The sequence below is a fragment of the Amia ocellicauda genome, chromosome 21, assembly GCF_036373705.1.
Source record: "Amia ocellicauda isolate fAmiCal2 chromosome 21, fAmiCal2.hap1, whole genome shotgun sequence".
In the NCBI taxonomy this organism is placed as follows: Eukaryota; Metazoa; Chordata; class Actinopteri; order Amiiformes; family Amiidae; genus Amia; species Amia ocellicauda.
The window spans coordinates 8955710-8974700 of record NC_089870.1 but is presented as its reverse complement, the minus strand read 5'-3'; the positions used below and the strand labels follow the sequence as shown (position 1 = coordinate 8974700).

General features: G+C 37.6%; 1 protein-coding gene across 2 annotated transcripts in view; it reads right to left on the bottom strand.

The window, feature by feature from the left end:
• LOC136716691 (RAS guanyl-releasing protein 1) overlaps positions 1 to 18991 on the bottom strand; it is a 34775-nt gene that overhangs the window by 3530 nt on the left and 12254 nt on the right. For both annotated transcript variants that reach the window (XM_066694029.1, XM_066694028.1), the window contains exons 3-13: positions 11399 to 11504; positions 8964 to 9026; positions 7930 to 8061; positions 6317 to 6470; positions 6034 to 6207; positions 3421 to 3537; positions 3002 to 3277; positions 2589 to 2669; positions 1624 to 1728; positions 1233 to 1342; positions 129 to 273 (exon numbers count right to left, since the gene is read on the bottom strand). In XM_066694029.1, the coding sequence (XP_066550126.1) occupies positions 129 to 273; positions 1233 to 1342; positions 1624 to 1728; positions 2589 to 2669; positions 3002 to 3277; positions 3421 to 3537; positions 6034 to 6207; positions 6317 to 6470; positions 7930 to 8061; positions 8964 to 9026; positions 11399 to 11504 (1463 nt within the window). The remainder of the gene's footprint in view (positions 1 to 128; positions 274 to 1232; positions 1343 to 1623; positions 1729 to 2588; positions 2670 to 3001; positions 3278 to 3420; positions 3538 to 6033; positions 6208 to 6316; positions 6471 to 7929; positions 8062 to 8963; positions 9027 to 11398; positions 11505 to 18991) is intronic.

Below are 18991 nucleotides of genomic sequence, written 5' to 3'. Positions count from 1 at the left end.
TTTTTGTCTGAATAACTATACATAATTTAAGAACAATCTCAGAGATTAAGTTCTGGAAATTAATGTTTTGCTGCTTCGTGCCGGCCTCATGTACAGTGTATTGCACAGGTCCATCACGGACTACTTACAAATCCAGCACAATTGTCACAGAAAGTGGGTTTCATGTAAGTCGTCTCCTGGAAATTGTGAATAAAGCCCAGGCCCAGTTTGGAGCAGATGACACTGGCCCTCATGAAATAAGCAGTGATTTCTTCTCTGCTTATTAGCCCTTCCCTACAGAAAAGAGAAGATTAAGGTTGAAAAAGCAGTGTATATTTGGAGCATGTTACTCTGTCAATGACACTTATGACAAAAATAATATAATGAATAATTTCCAGTCAATTAATGTTTATATAATAGATTAAATATGTGCCCTTAAAATATGACATTCAAGACATTGCCAAGGACAATTTTTTTGTAGAAATTCATGAAATTCAGACTTCTAGAGAAATCTAAATGATGGTTAGGCCTGACTGATACCATTTGTGAAGACATGTGCCGCTTCCTGGGTCTGTGATCTGATATTGAGCCAAAAGCAAGAGCTATCAACAAGTGGTGAGCTGACTGACATCTAATGTGTGGGCCAGGTCTGGCTGTTCGCTGTTTGACATCATGTTGTGAATGCACTGGAGTGAAAGTCATTTAATTTTCTCACTATTCATTTACGCAAATCATACCACCTCTTGATGACGTACAGATTTGTATAGATTTGTCAGTTTTCAGAATTACATATGCAAGTGGGAACTAAATTTAAGGTGTCTGTGTGAAGATGCTTTTATTTTAGCACACTGACCGAGAATCAAAGAGCAATGGCAAACGCATCGACCAATTCTGAACACACACATGAGCAGTGAAAATAAATAACTGATAAAATGCACCATTCTGTGCCTGTTTTAAGTTAGATGTGCAGGCAGAAATTAATGTTCTGGGATTAATCTGCTCTGGTACATTTGCTCATAACACGTCAATTGCATTTCTTTCAATCTTGAGATTGCGTTTAGATTTTGTTGCTAAAAATAGTTTATTTTATAGTATTTGCTTACAAGTGAAAGTGTTTTAAGGTGATCACAAAGTATGCAAATGCAATGACGGCACAATTGTGTTTCTGTTCACAGCATGGTTTCACAACCCAAAACATTCCCAAACTGGACTGAACCAACACAAATGAAATCAAGTTGGTGACATGTTCTTACTTCTCTTTATCCATGACACAGAAGGAGAATGGGAAGCTAGCAGCAATTTTCTCAAAGTCCTCTTGAGAAATGTATCCATTCTGGTCATGGTCGTAGTTCTTAAACACAGACTGAAAAAGATCGGAACAAGGGCATACAATTGAACACAAAAGAATAACACAATGCTTATCTGTATTTGCATTTCACAAGTGATACATATCTGTTGATTTTAGTAAGACTTTTCATGGTTTTACTTTCTTCAGAAGATGTGTTTCAGTCAGAGCAGTGGTGAAAAAGATGTTTATCACTTCAGCAGGCTTTTAAATGGCACAGTGAACTTGCATATCTTTCAAAGAAACAAGAATGCTCAAAATGAAAAAAGAAAAAAACCCAGAAAAATCAGAACACCTACATCCACCATCCTCTGAACATGTTTGCTGATGGTCTTCGGGTCGGGTTTCGGGGCGACCCCAGATGCCCAGTCCACAACTACAGGGGGCCGGGAAGGAGTTGCTGGCTGATGGGAAGACCAAAGACCAGAGAGAACAATATTAAAGAGACATGGACTCACTCATAGGGCAATGTATTATTTATTATTATTATTATTTATTTATTAGCAGAAGCCCTTGTCCAAAACTTACAATGTGCAATAATACAGTGCAGTTCAGGGCATAATGTAACATCGGAAAATTAATCCCACACGGAAATATATACGAAACATATATTCAGCAAGGCACTTGAAATTCAAAAGTGTCTACCTTTGTCAAAGCATTTGATATGGACTATATGAGATAAATAATACCAAATATTAATCAATAAATTAAAAAAAACTATGGTATACCAGTCCTTTATATAAAAGTAGTGCTATTTTTTCCACTTTTGTGCCTTCTTGGTTACAATATAAACTTGTAACCAACAATTCAATGCTTTGCCTTTATTAAACAATCTACCTACTTACCTATCAGAACAAATTAATTCTGAACATTTTAGTGAAACTTTTTTACATGCTTAAGTGCACAACGCTTCGATTAGAATTCAAATTTTATGTAATTTAACTTACAACTTTCTTCTTCAAATATTAATCTTGTTACATTTATGGTAAATTTGACACACTGTGGGATTAAAACACAAATTGAAGACTCAAAGGTACTGGATTTCACTGATGAAGTCTTACAAAGAGCTTTTAAATAAGAAACAGGAAATCTGCATTGATTGCACATATTTCTAGATCATATTTATGTAAAACAAAAAATATAGGTAACTAATAGACATTTTAAATTGTAAGTGTGATCGTGATTAGTTTATTGCTTTTGAAGTATTCAAAGTTTAACACCTGAATTATAATTTCATATATCCTGAGAGGGAGATTGCACTTACCGGTGCTTTACTGTTCCTGGGTTCACGTGCATAGGAAAGCTCATAGATGTCATCCTCAGTGTAGTAAAGGTCAAGAGATAGCTGCAGGACACACGACGGCACAACTGAAGATTTGCATTGTGGACATGACTTGTTTTAAGGATACAGTTAAGAATAATTGTGTTTAACCTTGTGTTTTTTAAAAACAGTTAAAAAATGGGAAAAGGTAACAAAATGCAGGAATGATATGCATCGATAGACACATAACTGGCAAGACCATCCTACAATAGCCACTCTTTATTGTCATAGGAACCACAAATATGAATGGAGAGGAGAGTATCATTGTGTGGTTGTTTTCTGGGGAAGAGGCTGGAAATACATCCAGCTGAATGTATCCCGACACCCCGCACTGGTGCCCCACAACCCTCTCTTACCGTTAGTAAATGGACAAGGTCTTTGTTGGCGTCTAAGCGCGGGGCCATCTGCTGGAGCTGGATGAGCTCATTGATGTGGTTGTAAAGTGCCTGCAGTTTCTGGACATTGATCTTCCTGTCCTCCACATAGTCGGGCATGGCCTCGTACACGGAGATAAGATCCTTGAGGTGAACGCCCAGGATAGGGATCTTGAACCCTGTGCACTCGTTGTACATGCGTCGGTAGTTGTCGTAGTTTCTACATGATGACAGTAGCTCTGTCATTTCATTAAGTACCTTCAGAAAGACGTGCCAGAGAAAAAGTAAATCCATGAATGGGAAATTAGAGACTGAGAACGTTTTACCTCACAAGCACTCACTTCTAAAATAACTCCTAATAAAAGGTAATAAACAATTTAAAGGTCTTTTTTTATACTTACCTTAGTGACCTCACTGGGCACGTGTGAGCTGGTTTCCTTTAGTCTGGAGATGGAGCTGTGGCAGAGTCCCCCGACCACCGCCATTAGTGTGTTAAAGTTCTGGAACTGAAGGAGTTTCTGTGCGAGAAGACAACAACAAAACTGTGACGCACGCAAAACCTTGGGGACAAAACTCCTCTACAGGATGTGGTCTTACTCCTGTTGTGGAAGGCAAGCAGCCACAAAGTGCACAAGAACATCTATTATTTAAATTATGAGTTGCAACTTATTGTAATATTTCACTTTATATAGGGCTTTACTTTAAATATAGATGGTTCTATATCAAAATAAATTATATCTAAAATGTTGTGACTCAGTTCAGGGTCACTGTGGCTGAAGCTGTGGGTGACTTTTTCCAAAGACCTTTTTGTGTTTGACATAAGGTGTTAATCTTATGACTCTCCAGTGGTGTCTGTGACCTAATGCAATGTCTGGCTAAACAATTAAATGTTCCATTAGGCTTAAATACTTCCTTTCTAATTAGGCTGTTGATCAAAGAGAGAAAAGACTGGTGGGTTTTCAATCAGGTCTACACATTAGTGTAATTGAAAGAGGTCCTCTCAAGATACGATGTTCTCTCTGCTAGTTCTACTGAGGACAGCAGACACAATTAACACCCTCTTGATTGAGAGTCAGGAATCTTTCAAGACCAGACACAAGATGTACACAAATAGCATTTTTCCAGCACTTGAATACAGATTTGCAAACCTGCAACATTAAAAGGTTTCTAATCTTTCCATCTGCTGGGAGAACATGGCTAACTTGCATTTATCTGGGTATCTTTGTTGTCAACCTCATCCATTAGCATTTGTCTTGACCTTGTCAATATTCTCAGCAGCCGTTTCTGTCCTTCTCTCACTTCTGACAGATCTCTTTGATGCTGTAAAAGGGTATTACTAAGCACTTCAAAGTCATTAGAGTCGCACTCGGAGTGTGTTGCATGCTCTTAATGCTCAGCAGCTGAATACTGCATTTTGTTATAGACAACATGAGTCACTTTCAGCAAGCCACAGTCATTATCAAAAAAGCAAAAGTTCTAGATTCTGAAAGCCAAGTTAATAGTTGAGTATTAATGCACCAACATATGAGGCAATCTTTTATTTTAGATGATCAGGCCCTCGTACAATTCCACAAACACTGCCAGATCACCGTTGTAAAATATATAACAATACAAAAAACAATCTCTATAGTACAGCTGTATTATATATGAAACCTGAAATATAAATATATATATATATATATATATACACACACATATACATACACTCACCTAAAGGATTATTAGGAACACCATACTAATACTGTATTTGACCCCCTTTCGCCTTCAGAACTGCCTTCATTCTACGTGGCATTGATTCAACAAGGTGCTGAAAGCATTCTTTAGAAATGTTGGCCCATATTGATAGGATAGCATCTTGCAGTTGATGGAGATTTGTGGGATGCACATCCAGGGCACGAAGCTCCCGTTCCACCACATCCCAAAGATGCTCTATTGGGTTGAGATCTGGTGACTGTGGGGGCCAGTTTAGTACAGTGAACTCATTGTCATGTTCAAGAAACCAATTTGAAATGATTCGACCTTTGTGACATGGTGCATTATCCTGCTGGAAGTAGCCATCAGAGGATGGGTACATGGTGGTCATAAAGGGATGGACATGGTCAGAAACAATGCTCAGGTAGGCCGTGCCATTTAAACGATGCCCAATTGGCACTAAGGGGCCTAAAGTGTGCCAAGAAAACATCCCCCACACCATTACACCACCACCACCAGCCTGCACAGTGGTAACAAGGCATGATGGATCCATGTTCTCATTCTGTTTACGCCAAATTCTGACTCTACCATCTGAATGTCTCAACAGAAATCGAGACTCATCAGACCAGGCAACATTTTTCCAGTCTTCAACTGTCCAATTTTGGTGAGCTTGTGCAAATTGTAGCCTCTTTTTCCTATTTGTAGTGGAGATGAGTGGTACCCGGTGGGGTCTTCTGCTGTTGTAGCCCATCTGCCTCAAGGTTGTATGTGTTGTGGCTTCACAAATGCTTTGCTGCATACCTCGGTTGTAACGAGTGGTTATTTCAGTCAAAGTTGCTCTTCTATCAGCTTGAATCAGTCGGCCCATTCTCCTCTGACCTCTAGCATCAACAAGGCATTTTCGCCCACAGGACTGCCGCATACTGGATGTTTTTCCCTTTTCACACCATTCTTTGTAAACCCTAGAAATGGTTGTGCGTGAAAATCCCAGTAACTGAGCAGATTGTGAAATACTCAGACCGGCCCGTCTGGCACCAACAACCATGCCACGCTCAAAATTGCTTAAATCACCTTTCTTTCCCATTCAGACATTCAGTTTGGAGTTCAGGAGATTGTCTTGACCAGGACCACACCCCTAAATGCATTGAAGCAACTGCCATGTGATTGGTTGATTAGATAATTGCATTAATGAGAAATTTTAAATATAAGCAGGTTAAACATACATTAACATTGTAACCTAACATAAAAACACATTCAAATTCCATTCAACTTTTTAGGACAATAAAAGCTTGTGAAGGAGGAAATTAATTACAGTTCCCCACCTGCGCAACATGGATAAACTTGGTGAACACCTCTGCCCGGAGCTGCGGGGTAGGCCTGCTCAGAACCATCAATTGGACCCACTGCGAGATGCCGTTACACAGAGCTATGGAGCGCTCCATCGTTGGGTTCTCCTTCATGCAGCCGTTGACGATGTAATTCTGGTAGTCTGAAAACTATCAAAACAAGGAGTGAATAATGAGCCGAGACCCGAGGTCGGTCCAATCCTTGGAAATCCAGACCTTAAATACACCTTGTGACAACTCTCTTCACCGTGGTACTCACCGAAATCCTGCGGAAGGACTTGAATTCCAGATAGGTGAGATGTTCGGCTAGTTCCTCGGGTTCTAAATGGTCAAAGAGCAGGGACACTTTCCTCTTCTTACTGCTGTTGGCCTTTATTCTCTGAGTGATCTTCCGGGACCATTCTCGATCATTTCTAAAGAAGCAACTGCACGCGTGAGAAGATATTCACAGAGTCGCTCATAACAAGAGCACCTGCTGTTGACAAGCGGTGTACTTAAAAATATATTGAAGAAGAACGTCTCAAGGAAAATTGAGTTACCTTTTCTAGAAAGATTTTAGGTATTAAGTGATAGTGAGGTTTAGAAGTGAGGTATAGGTAAATCTGTTAAAGCCTTGTTCATTTAGGTGTAGCATGTGTTAATATTAACACACATGACCCATTGCAGTACTAGCAGACATAGAATATGGATGTCCGTCTTTCTCTTGATCACTTTAGTCTGGGACAGACTGAGATTACAATCGCTAATGTGGTCGATGATCTGAAATCCTGAAAAGGGTGAACCCTATATATCTCATTAAATGTTAAGTAAAGATATGTTATGATTGTGCTGTAAACCATTACCAACAAAAAGACAATAAATTTTCCCTACAGTACATAACTAATTTGCATAATTAACCAATTATAATGTAAATTAATTACTATCAAAGTATGGACATAATGATATCTTCAGGTGTCGTCTTTTGTAAAACAATAATATTAACCAGTATTATTTTGATGAAGGCTATTCTGAACAGTTATAAATACTTGAAAAACACACTGTGCTCATCACAGATGATTTTAAAAATAGATACACATACACACACACACACACACACACACTTTAATCAGGCCAAGAAACTAGTTAAAGAAAAATTAAAAAACTAAATAACAGCATGCTAGTAAAATGAATTCCTCCTTAAGCAGCTTTAAAAAAGAGAGAATTAATCTCTTTCCATAGTCATGACTCACGGGCAACATTAAGTATTCACATCCTGCAAACGAAGCTGTAATTAAGGGCTGTGATTGCATGGCAGTCGTGCCCACACTGGGACCTTGTAGTAGCTTGCTGCACATTACACAAGAGGTGACAATCTAAAAGGGGGGAACTTAATTTCTTTGCAGAATTCATCATGCAGGAAAAGAGGCAGGTTTGACTTAACCAATTTAAAAAAGCATCAGATGAATATTCACTCGCTGTGTCCTAACCTAACCACACCATTACTAATGTAGCAACAAACAAGTGCGTTGAATGAATAGGGAAGTGTGATTTCCACAGCTCACCGCATTTCTCAGCAGACTTGCACGGACACGGGGTGGGGGGTGGGTATCTGTGAGATAATAGCAGCCTATTTTACACCATTCACACTTCCACCTGCATAGAGAGGGGCCTGCGATCTCACCGTCTCCATGACTCAGTCTGGGTTACCAGTTAATAAACCATTATAAACAGTAATACAGGTGTGCAGGAGCTACAGAGAACTATGCAAAACATTCAATAATTTTAAAAAAAGGTGTATATATGGTGAATATATTTGTTTCTCAAACCATACTCCTATACTTTGTTTCAATTCCACAATACCGTACTGTGCACTGGGGAAAAGCCTATACTCACATCTGTGTTGTATCTACCAGTCGGCAGTGTTTTTCCTGTCCACGCTCTCTCACCAGTTCTTGAAACCGCTCCATAGTGTCCGCAAGGCTAGTATCTAATCGAAACATTATCCACAACTCTGTGATCCAGAACCTGAATATAAAGAGTCAAAGTCAAAAAACTAAAACAAAAGTCCTATGAACATGTATCATGAGTTGGAATATATTTAATTATACTTCAAAACACAGTTCAAATCACAGAATCCTAAGCAATACATAGCCTCTTTGGTTCACTGTAATCAGCCTTTTCATACATTTTATATATCTTTGTCAGCTGTCGTGAACCTTCATTAATGTGTCTGAAGGGTTATATGTGGATAGACTATTGACTGTTCACATATTAATACTGAGGGGAAATATAGATTGAATTGAATCTGAAGGGGCCCTGTAGTGTCTGGAAACAACAATTTAAAGAAATCTCAGGACACCGTTGTTGATAACTTTGGTGATGCTTTCTGAAAATAACTTTGAACATAAACTGCTGTTGATCATGACTGATTGCAGGAAGGACGAATGTGGTCCAAAGGACAGGTCCTCATAGAGCCCAAGATGCTATAGAGCTCAATTTGAATACTTCACAGCTAACAAGTACCTAACGCTGACTCATAGCAGCTTTTTCAAATGTATTACAGGTGACATTTTCTAGAATAGAAAATGTACTTCATGTCCAAAAACATTATGATGTTTCATTATAGTGACAACACCACATGTATTATTATTAACAACAACAACTACAGTACTATTAGATTACATTTTAATTGGATACGTTTTTTTAGTTCATTTTTTTAACCCTGAAAAGTGGGAATCTCTCTTGCTAGGAAGGACAGAAGCTTACTAGCTGAAAATATGAGGGCATTAAATGGTAACTCAAACTGTTACCATGGATTTCATTTTCAGCACTGAAAAGTGTTCCTACAGAGCAGTTTAATTAGGGAACCATTCAAGGGTTTTAGGTGCATGAGATTAAACTATGAAACTAGAAAAAAATATGTTTACCTGATTAGATAGCAGATCTTAAGACAGTCTGCAGAGCTCTCATTTTCTAGAGCATCTTTATAAGTAGGCAGCTGTTAAGGAAGAGTTTCGTTTACTAATTGGCAAAACAATTAGAGACAGCCTTGTTATATTTCTTAAATAGCTTTGTTTCTTTCGTTGCAGTACAGGGTTCCGTTTCTGTCAGGATCAAAATGTCTGGATTTTCCACGATTCTGCATTTTGTAATAAAAATGGCTAAGCTCTTGTTTTTCTTTTTTGTTAATTTGTATAAGCAGTTTAATGTAGGTTTGCTTCTGTAGTATTTAAACAATCCTACTTTGCATGGTACCATTACATTTCAGCTGTTAATTCAAAACGTTCCGGAAAGGCTTAAATTAACTTCAATACTCTGATCATAAACATAGTAAATAATTAATAATAGAGGTCTATGGTTCTCCTGTTAGTCCTGCAACAGTGAGTGCTATAAACCTCTACATAACCTGCCTGGAGATGACTGACATCGTGTTATGGAGACTGGCTCTCGTCAATACACTTCTCGTGTGAAAAGGTTGTTAATTTTAAGGGAGCTGAAGGTACCAGTTGAGATGAAGTAGAGAAACTATTTTGATTCAGCAGCATGGATTTTGCAGCACCTTCAAAAAATACATTTTCCACCAAAACAAACAAAAAAAAAATCCCTCAGAGATGCAAAAAAGAAAGAGCGTACGAGGTTCAAAACATGGGGATTTCCACAGATAGGAAAACAAGCAGTAACTAAACGCACCTAACATCGAGGGCGTGGGAGGAAAGAACAAAACAAAAACTAAAATGTGCAGAAACTCTGTCTGTCAATCTATCAGTCGGGTCATTTGAATGAAATACAGGTGTTCCTAACAGAGCAGGTTATGAAGAGGGCGGTGCAGCACAAACCACACATTCACAACCAGCCTGGACTCATACACACAGCTACTGTGAGTTTCTGGTACCAATAGCATTTTTATTTGAAAATATGACTAATACCCCAAGAGAAGTGATATTTGCATTATCGATTCCAATGCATCTAAGTGAAACATGATTAATAATATTAAAACATTACAAATTACAAGATACAGATAAGGTGCTGTGGACAAATTCATTATTGGCAGGATATTAGGAATATATGGGTATCCTTTGGGATATATTTTTAAATACAAATGGCTAACAATGCCTAGCTTTAGATGTTCTGTAATTTATCTGTGCTAATATTTATCCTATAGCAATAAAACTAAAACTAAATAAAGCACAGATATTAAAAACCTGCTTTGGCTTATTTTTTTGGCTTGTCTTAACTGCACAAGGTTTATTATATAAGCCTGTTATGGTGATTTTTTACCTGATCGATATTGCTAACAATTTAATTCCACTGAAACATGTGAAAACTTCCAAAAATGTTAATATTAAACATTCTGCAAATCATCCTTGAGAAAAAAGTAATGTAATTTAAAACCAGATAAATTCTCTGGTTTGATTAGAAAGAGTTCAATCAATGTCGACAGCAAACATTCCTCCATGATGCCATTATTTCACAGGCCTTCATCTTCTTGAAGGATTTCTTACATAAAGGGTGACACACCAATAGACATTCAAAAAACACTGTGCCCATAATCCACAGCTATTAATAACAGTGTAAGAAATATACATTCATATGCACTGAGAGGGTGAATCAACAGCTATCACTTCAGTGCAGGAGAGGTGCAGGAGAGGATTACATTTCATGTAAAGATAACCTGAAAGGTTATGAGTTCGCCCACATTGTAGTGCCTCATTAGAATTACACATTTTTGACCCATCTTATAAGCAGAAAATAATAATGACAGCACTCTTTCAGTCTTTCGGCACTAACGCACAGCTCGAAATCAGCACGATGAGATGCACATAAAGAGGCAAATTGCGTAATCTGACATGAAGTGGCTCCATCCCACAGTCTCCCCGACACAAAGTATATTAATAAACCAAGGTATTAATGGGTTTAGTGCTATCTGTTCGTCTCAACCATACTTAATATTCAGTTTTCCCTTTACTTCTTATTTATAAACAAGATAAAAATAGCCACACTGGGAGAAAAAAAAAAGCAGCTTTGATTTGCATGCGTGACTTCCTTAAAATGCCTCCTTCATGAATGCAGACTGTGCACTAACAGAGCTGATGAGACCTGGCCCAGAACTCACCTTCAACTAGAGTTTTTCCTAACAAGACAAAACAATAAACAACTTATCTTGCTGTACTGCTGTGCTCTAGACCAGCTTTAAGATTAAGAAGGTCTAGTTTATACAGAACAGATTGGGTGTGAAGCAAACTCTCTATTAATTAGGCAGTATTTTGTGCATTCTGATATATAGGTAAAACAGAGCATAAATCATATTCTGAGACATGTTGCAGTGTAGATTGAGCAGTAGGCCTCAGAAGGAAAAGGATATAGTGTTATAAGTTTCTCTAGGAGCTCAGAGGATGACATGAGGAGCCTGTGCATAGTCAGTGTGATCTGGAGCAGGTGACTGCTTCGACACAAGCTTCCTTCTGCATCTGTAAAGAAACAAAAAGGCACAGGATGAGAAAAATGCTCCCTCCATTACTCCTGGACACCACAGTCATAAGCTCATCAGTCTTTTCTATGCATTGTTTTTCCATGTAACTCCTCTACTTCAGACTCTTTGAATACCTTCCGACTGATCCTCAAGACTCACTTGTTCTGTCTGTTCAGATCCTACAATCCACCTCTCATGCGTGCAACCATTAAACAGGTATCAGCAGGTACGTTCATCGTGATACCAACCATTACAGAAGATCCGATAATAATCTTTGTGGTTGCCCATATTCTGTTTACACTATGCTTGCATTTCACCGTGTAACTGCATTAGGTCTGTGTATCCTGCAGTTTGTTAAAACCACCCTACTTAATATTGCACAATATAACCTATGTATCATTATCTGTCATCTATGAAACATTCTTATTTATCTATTAGGCATCTGCATTAACTCACCCTAGTCATTGAAATGAATGACTACATAACAAAATAAAATATGAGTTGTGAAGGCATCACTAACACAAATGGTTTCAGCTTGGTGTTTATGGAATGGCTTGTGGTTTATTTTGAAAATTTAAATAGTTCTGCTTGTACTTTTTTCTTCAGTAAATACACAATGAGAGGCATCTGATGCAATGGTTTCTGTTGTTCATTTGAAACCATCCCAAACACCCAGAAAGTGACTGGAATGTACCATTTGGATACACGGTCACTGAGACATGTTTTTCAACACAGATAAACACGGGAGGATGAATTTAAAGTGGTCTCCAGTGGACTAGCTACATAAACAGGAAATAGGGGCTTCAGAGAGACGTGCTGATTAAAACGACCTGTGAGCAAAATCAGAAACCCTGTGGTTGAAGCACCTGCTGTTCTGTCCCAAGAGATGACAATTCAGTCTACTTGGAAGACCGAGGCTGTAGAATCAATGCATGGATTCTAGAATTTAATTTTAGAACAAATCAACAACTAATTTGCAAAGGAAGTGGCTGAACCTATTTCAAAGGCAACTGTCTATTTGTTCTGGCCACTGCCCCAGTATCCTTCTTCCACACGAGCACAATGGTTGTCACTCGTGAGATTCTATAGTTCTAGTAGAAACTGGCTTATTAGTTCGCATACCAATTCTCCTTCATGAACCCGGAAGAGAACAGAATCCGTGATCATTTTGAAAAGTCTAACTTTGTACCTAAAACATTGTTCCATTCTGTGTGCGTGTGCCCGGCTCAAAGGGAAGTTTGTGGCAATGAAAAGGAACATTAATGCTTATGCTTCTGACAATGGAAACTTTATTTGTAACGACATCTCTACAATAAAAAAAAAGCCCCTTGGTGTCATAATCCACCTAATTTACCTAGAGTTTATCTCTGAAATTCATCACAATAGGGTTCTTTTACATACAATACAACCATACTACTGAAGCAAACCTATTGCACTACTTCAAATAGGCATGTCATGTGTCAAACACTATAGCAAAGACCCTTAGTATTACTCTCCAATAAAGGTACAGACAGAATGTGTTTCTCTTACAATATAAGTGATGTGACATTTTTGTACAGATGTGGTCCAAAGTTTGTAGTATTCAAACAGCTGTACATCCCAAAATGTGACTTGAAAATATTTTTCAGTCAACAAGTAAAAGATCAGCCCAGTATAAAAAAACAACACAGTATTTCCTCTTTCTAGCCTGTTTTAATCAATCATGCAACTTCATCTCCACACTCAATCAATGCAGCACAGGAATTAAACAACCGCAAACACACTGCTTCCTACTTCCTCAAAACTGCTAAATATGTTGCATGAAATATATACGTTCAGCACTGCAGATCAAATAGCCAAATCTCTTTATATACCTAAAGCCAAACACATTCTGAACCCAAATATGATAACAGTTAGATATAAGGTTTTGATTATTTTCTGACACAACTGCATATATTCTAATAAAAGTTTAATGATAAGCTATATGTTTAGCTTAAAAAAAAAAGTGTTTCAGAAGCGAATTCACAGTGAAGCCAAGCCTTGTCTTTTATGCAAATGTGCTTTCAAACTAAATTAACATGCCATGTGTGCGTGGGAAGGATTTGGTAAAAAAAAAAAAAAAAAAACCATCAATGGGAATAGATCAACTTTTCTAAAGGCCGAGATGAGAACATGTTGTGGGTTCTGTCTGAGTCCACAGCGCAGTACTGTGCTTGTGAGACCCTCCTTATGCTGGCTGTAGTGCAGAACGATTTCTACATCCAAATAATAATAATAATAATAATAATAATACATTTTATTTGGGGGACGCCTTTCTAGATACTCAAGGACATCTTACACAAAGTTGACCTATATAAATGAATACAATAAACATAGATTACGATGGAGAAATACATAGGGACTGACAGTTACAAAGGAAACATCAGCTAAAATCTAGCCATAGGGCTATAGAAGGTAGGCTTTCTTAAAAAGATGAGTTTTTAAAAGATTTTTAAAAGTTGACAATAGTTTGCTAAATGCTACAACAGTGGAGTTGGACTAGATAATACAGAAAGGAATCAGAAACAAACAATTGGACAGCAGTTAAAACATCTATACGATGTGCATTAGACAATTCTGTATTGAAAATCACTACAATTACAAGCATAGGCTAAGTCCCAGATATCACATGTAAACTGCCAAGTAAGTAGCATTTTATTCTGTCTACTTCGGCATTTATTAATGTGAATGGCTTTGCTCTGACATGCTGACCAAATGTCTCTAAAACGTTGTAGCTCAGAAGCATTTTTTTTTTTTCTGAATAATAATAATTACAAAAATGGATCCAAAAATGTATTTTATATATTTAACTATAAACAATTATTTATTTATTTTTTATTTAACAAAACTCCCCCCACCACAGTGCAAACTGAAATGTGCTATTGATGAGCATGGTACCACCCAACAACAATAACCTGTTTTGAAATACAAGTGCTACTGCTGTGCCCCCTGCTCTTGTCCACTATTGCAAACACCTCCCCCCCCCTCCCTGGTCAACGATTTGTCTACACCCCTCCGCTCCCCATCAACAAATCTGAAACAGACCGTCATGCAAGCCAATTTCTGCAGGAAACCCTGGGCAGTCTCATTAAAGTAATTCAATCACTGCTGACATTAGATCCTGTAACAACACAGATCTGAGCAAAGGTTGCCTGCCTCTGCAAACCTTTCACTTGTCTTGCCATTGTGTGTGAGGCTGCAAAGAACCAATCTGAGATGCCAACCAGTGGGCAGGTTCCCTTTCAGAGCAGCACTTCCCTTACAACTCCACTCAACTCGCACACCCTGCTACAGCCACACAAACATGTCACCCCCACCAGAACTCAATGATTGTATACAGACCATCAGGTGCATGTATTATAGCATCTGACTGGAGATTTGGAGAGCATAGAGTGTGTTAAAAAAATATATCTGTACCTTTGTAGAACGATGAAGCACGAGGAATAGAAGAGTCCCTACATCAAGTCATTAAAATCAAAAGCTGTGTATATGTGTGTGTGTGTGTGTGTGTGTGTGTATGTGTATATATCTCCAACAAAATCCCTAATTACCAGGAAGCAAAAAGAAAACGTGAATCACTGGGTTCCATTTTTATCTGTGGCGATAAAAGGCTTTTCTGTTCTTCACACCCCTGGCAGTGGGACTCCCCAGAGTACAGTGGCTGATAATCTAGACTGTGATACAGAAAGCTGTCAGCCTTTCCATTTACACTCCCAGTCAAAAAAAAAAAAAGAGTGAACTGTTAGAAAACTGTCAGTATACAACTCTTCTCTGTCCCTTTTTTGTGGGAGAAAAAAATAAATCTGTCAAGTTTTGTCGCCAATGTTTTGCGAGAAGAGTAAAAGTGGAATTAAATGGATTTTGGAAACATTTGTCAGTGAAGTTATTGTCCAGTAATCTCACAATACAGCATTATATGCATTTCCTTGGCTTGCTATTTATCCCATTCCACTTGAAACATTTCATCTATATAATGCAAACCCCCATTTTGGTTTTGAACAGTTATTGAGACTTTGACATTGAAAGAGACTTCAGTTTCTTAGGCTAGCTAAATTAGGACAGACATTTTTTGTCCACCACTGAACATGTGAGAAAGCAATGAAGCAATCATAAGTTCAGTATGAATTATCAACACCACATCACACATAAATAAAAGCCTTTCTGTGATTCAGCAACGGACACTAGTCTGAGCCATTCACACAACCCCAAAGCCAAACAGCACAGCAACCCAGCACTGCAGGCAGATAAGCTAATGGAAAAATACAGATGTCTATTTTGTGATAGTGCATCTCTACTGTAATGATCCAGCTTCAGAGGGAACCAAAGAGACGGTCTCAAAAAGACAATCTCGCCATTACGCACGCAGATTACTGTACACTTTGTACAGAGGCTTTGTCTAGTTAAACGTAATTGCAGATGAATTCTTGTACTGTAGCCTGTCAAGAGTCTGTCAGAACAAGGGTGAGTTTGTGTAGTAAACAGCGTGTAGGAAAAAAATCATTCATCCTGACGACAGACCTTAATCAGTTGTCACAATGCACTCTATTCATACAGTACAAAAGCCATGCGAATCACAAAAGTCTAAAGTACTTTAATGTCAATTTATGCTCTATGATTGCTTGTAACACTATCTGCTTACTTAACCAAAAAATCCAGGCGTTAGCTGACAAAAGATAATCTTAATTCGGAATGGAGTGTCTTTGTTCTTCACAACAAACAATGTGTACAATACTATTATGATGCAGCTTCATCAAATATTTATTAAGTAACTTAAGTACGAATATGAAAATATACACTGCTTTTCTACATCGTAAAGTGGAGCTATGTCACTAAACAAATCTGATGAAATGAACATAAAGTCATGGCAGGTATTTGGGCCTCTTTACCTACACAGTAAATATAGAATGATCTCGTCATGAACGAAAATGGCTTGTTAGTCTCACTTGTACTAGGAGTGGGAGGAGTTAAGTTTTGGAAGCAAAGAGGACACAAGAGGATTACACAATCTAATAAATACATATTTAATTCTGGTGGAAACACTACTTGTCGTATGTATGAAGTTCACCTCACCAGACCAGTGGAACTGACCCCAATCAAAAGACCCCCAGAGGCCCCCTGAGTTCAGCAGGATGTTCAGTGTTCACTGAAGCACGAACATGAATGCAGTGGTTGGCGTCTTGGGAAAGTCACACATTCTGGTTGGCTTTCATAGTGCATCCTGGGAGTATGAAACAAATACTGAATTCACATGACAAGGAATCGGAACAGAAGCAAATTACTGGACATGACATGGCGTCAGGACCTAGTAAACCAGGGGGAAAATACTCCCCTATAAATGTAAATAAAAAAACAAATGGAATTTTGTATATAATTCAACAATATGAAGTTGAGAATTGACAAGAAAAGCTAATACTGAAAGGATTTACAGCCCTAAATGGCCAATGTTTTTTCTATGCAGTATTCATAAAGATTCAGTATTTTACTTTTTGATTTAAAAATAAACTGTGTGCACCAGCAATGGCACTGTCTTGCCAAATCATCTTGCACTTCCAGACGGGTATGAATACAGTTGGAGGCTAGTGCATATCCTCCCACAAGCAAGGAAAGATAATAAACATATGGTTTCAATGATGAAGCATTTACCACAATGAGGGTTCTTGACCACTGCTACGTCTTGATGACAAAGGGAGATATGTGGGCTTCACATGCGCTCTTAGGGAAAAATAAACTCATACAGAGCAGCGGCCTAGCAAAGGCAGAACAGCAGTCTTCCTTCTCGGATGTGCTTAACAGATATTACTCAGCCCAAATTTAAGGTAACAAAACAAAAACTAATTCTTGATTTGGGATTAAAAAAAGAAATGTATTGAGGTGAGGTACTGTTACCTCCCTCTGGCCTAGACCAGCAAAGTGGTATAAACTAAATGTGTTATCCTGCCATGATGATACTGTCCTTTGGGAGTCTAAATAATACAACAATAAATTGCATTACTGCAGTAATGAACAAATCTATCCAACGTAAAAACACAAAACCTGATGGTCCCTTCTGGAGTGGGGTCTCATTTCAAAGGCGGTCAGAGGGGCACCAATATACAAAGTAAGTATTTAGTTTAGCTTCTCCCTTAACAAGATGTAGAAAAAAACTCAACACTGTTACAATTCATGAATTATAAACTTTTCTAATTCCTTTTTTTCTTTTCTGTTTTCTTTTTTTAATTCAGTGAGTAGAAGACAATATAATGTTCTTTGGATAAAGTAGGTTAAAGAAAATAAGAAATTAAGTGTTATTCATGTGAAATTTTGCAAGAATGTTTTTCAAAGTTCCATCAGATCTTGCAGCTTTATGTATTTGCTGTAACAATGCTGATATATTTTTTAGTTTTACCTTAAACATAATCAATTACATCTAAGTGCAACTAAATTTAGACATATGCAGCATTGATGTCATCTTCACTGCCATACCTGGCAATAACCACATTCTCTACGAACTAGAAACCACAATCCAGATATTTGATGTGCTTATAAGTAGAACAGTATGGTGTCATCTGCATGTTAAGAGAGAGAGAGGAAACCAAAATACACAACAGAAAAATGCTGCCAATTCATGCACATTATGAAAATCACAACTGCAGTTGAAACTGTAATATAGGCTATACAAAACCTAAAATACAAAGCTCCCACCTTCAAAACTAATAGGGGTTTTAATAGGGGTGGTAGACACAATTTTCTCCTAATTATTTATAGTGATGACCTTATACTAACAGACAGCACCCCAATTCATACAATAAACATAAGAGATGCCAGCTCTTCAACTATAACCTTTAATTGAAACTTTTCTTTCTTTCATTTTCTTTGACTCCCATAAATTGATTCCCATCATTTTAGTATTACTTTAAAGGGGAATTAGGCTAAGGGTCTTAAACTTATACCAGTAATATGTTTACAATATTTAAGTTTGCTCGTTTGTATTCATATCCTGGAAAACGCTTTGGTAGCTTTCTGATTTGTGCTTTTCTAAATGGAATTTTGCTTTAAGCATTTATACTTTCAATATATCTGTTCACAAAATTACTTTCCAACTATTATTTCATTTTTAAAGGAAGTATGAGGTTTAATTCTGTACATCTAAAAATAAAGTATGCACCTAGAAGGGAAAATTTTGTTCATGAGGAACCAGAAATACAAAAGGTATTGCAAACATGTTTCAATGTGTTAAATAAAGCACTTGTGATTATTAAAAACATAGCTTTTTTCCAACAAGAAACATGTAAATTGACATGTATTCATTTGAAGAAAAACACTTTTTCATGATGTAACAATTTTACAAATCATAAGCAGATGATTTTGTCATTTAGATCCAGAGTTTCTGCCCAACCAAACACATTTACATAACATATTAGGACACAGCACTCTCCTTTTCCATAGATATGCAAGCTGAGCAAAGTTCAGAACGTATGTAACGAAGAG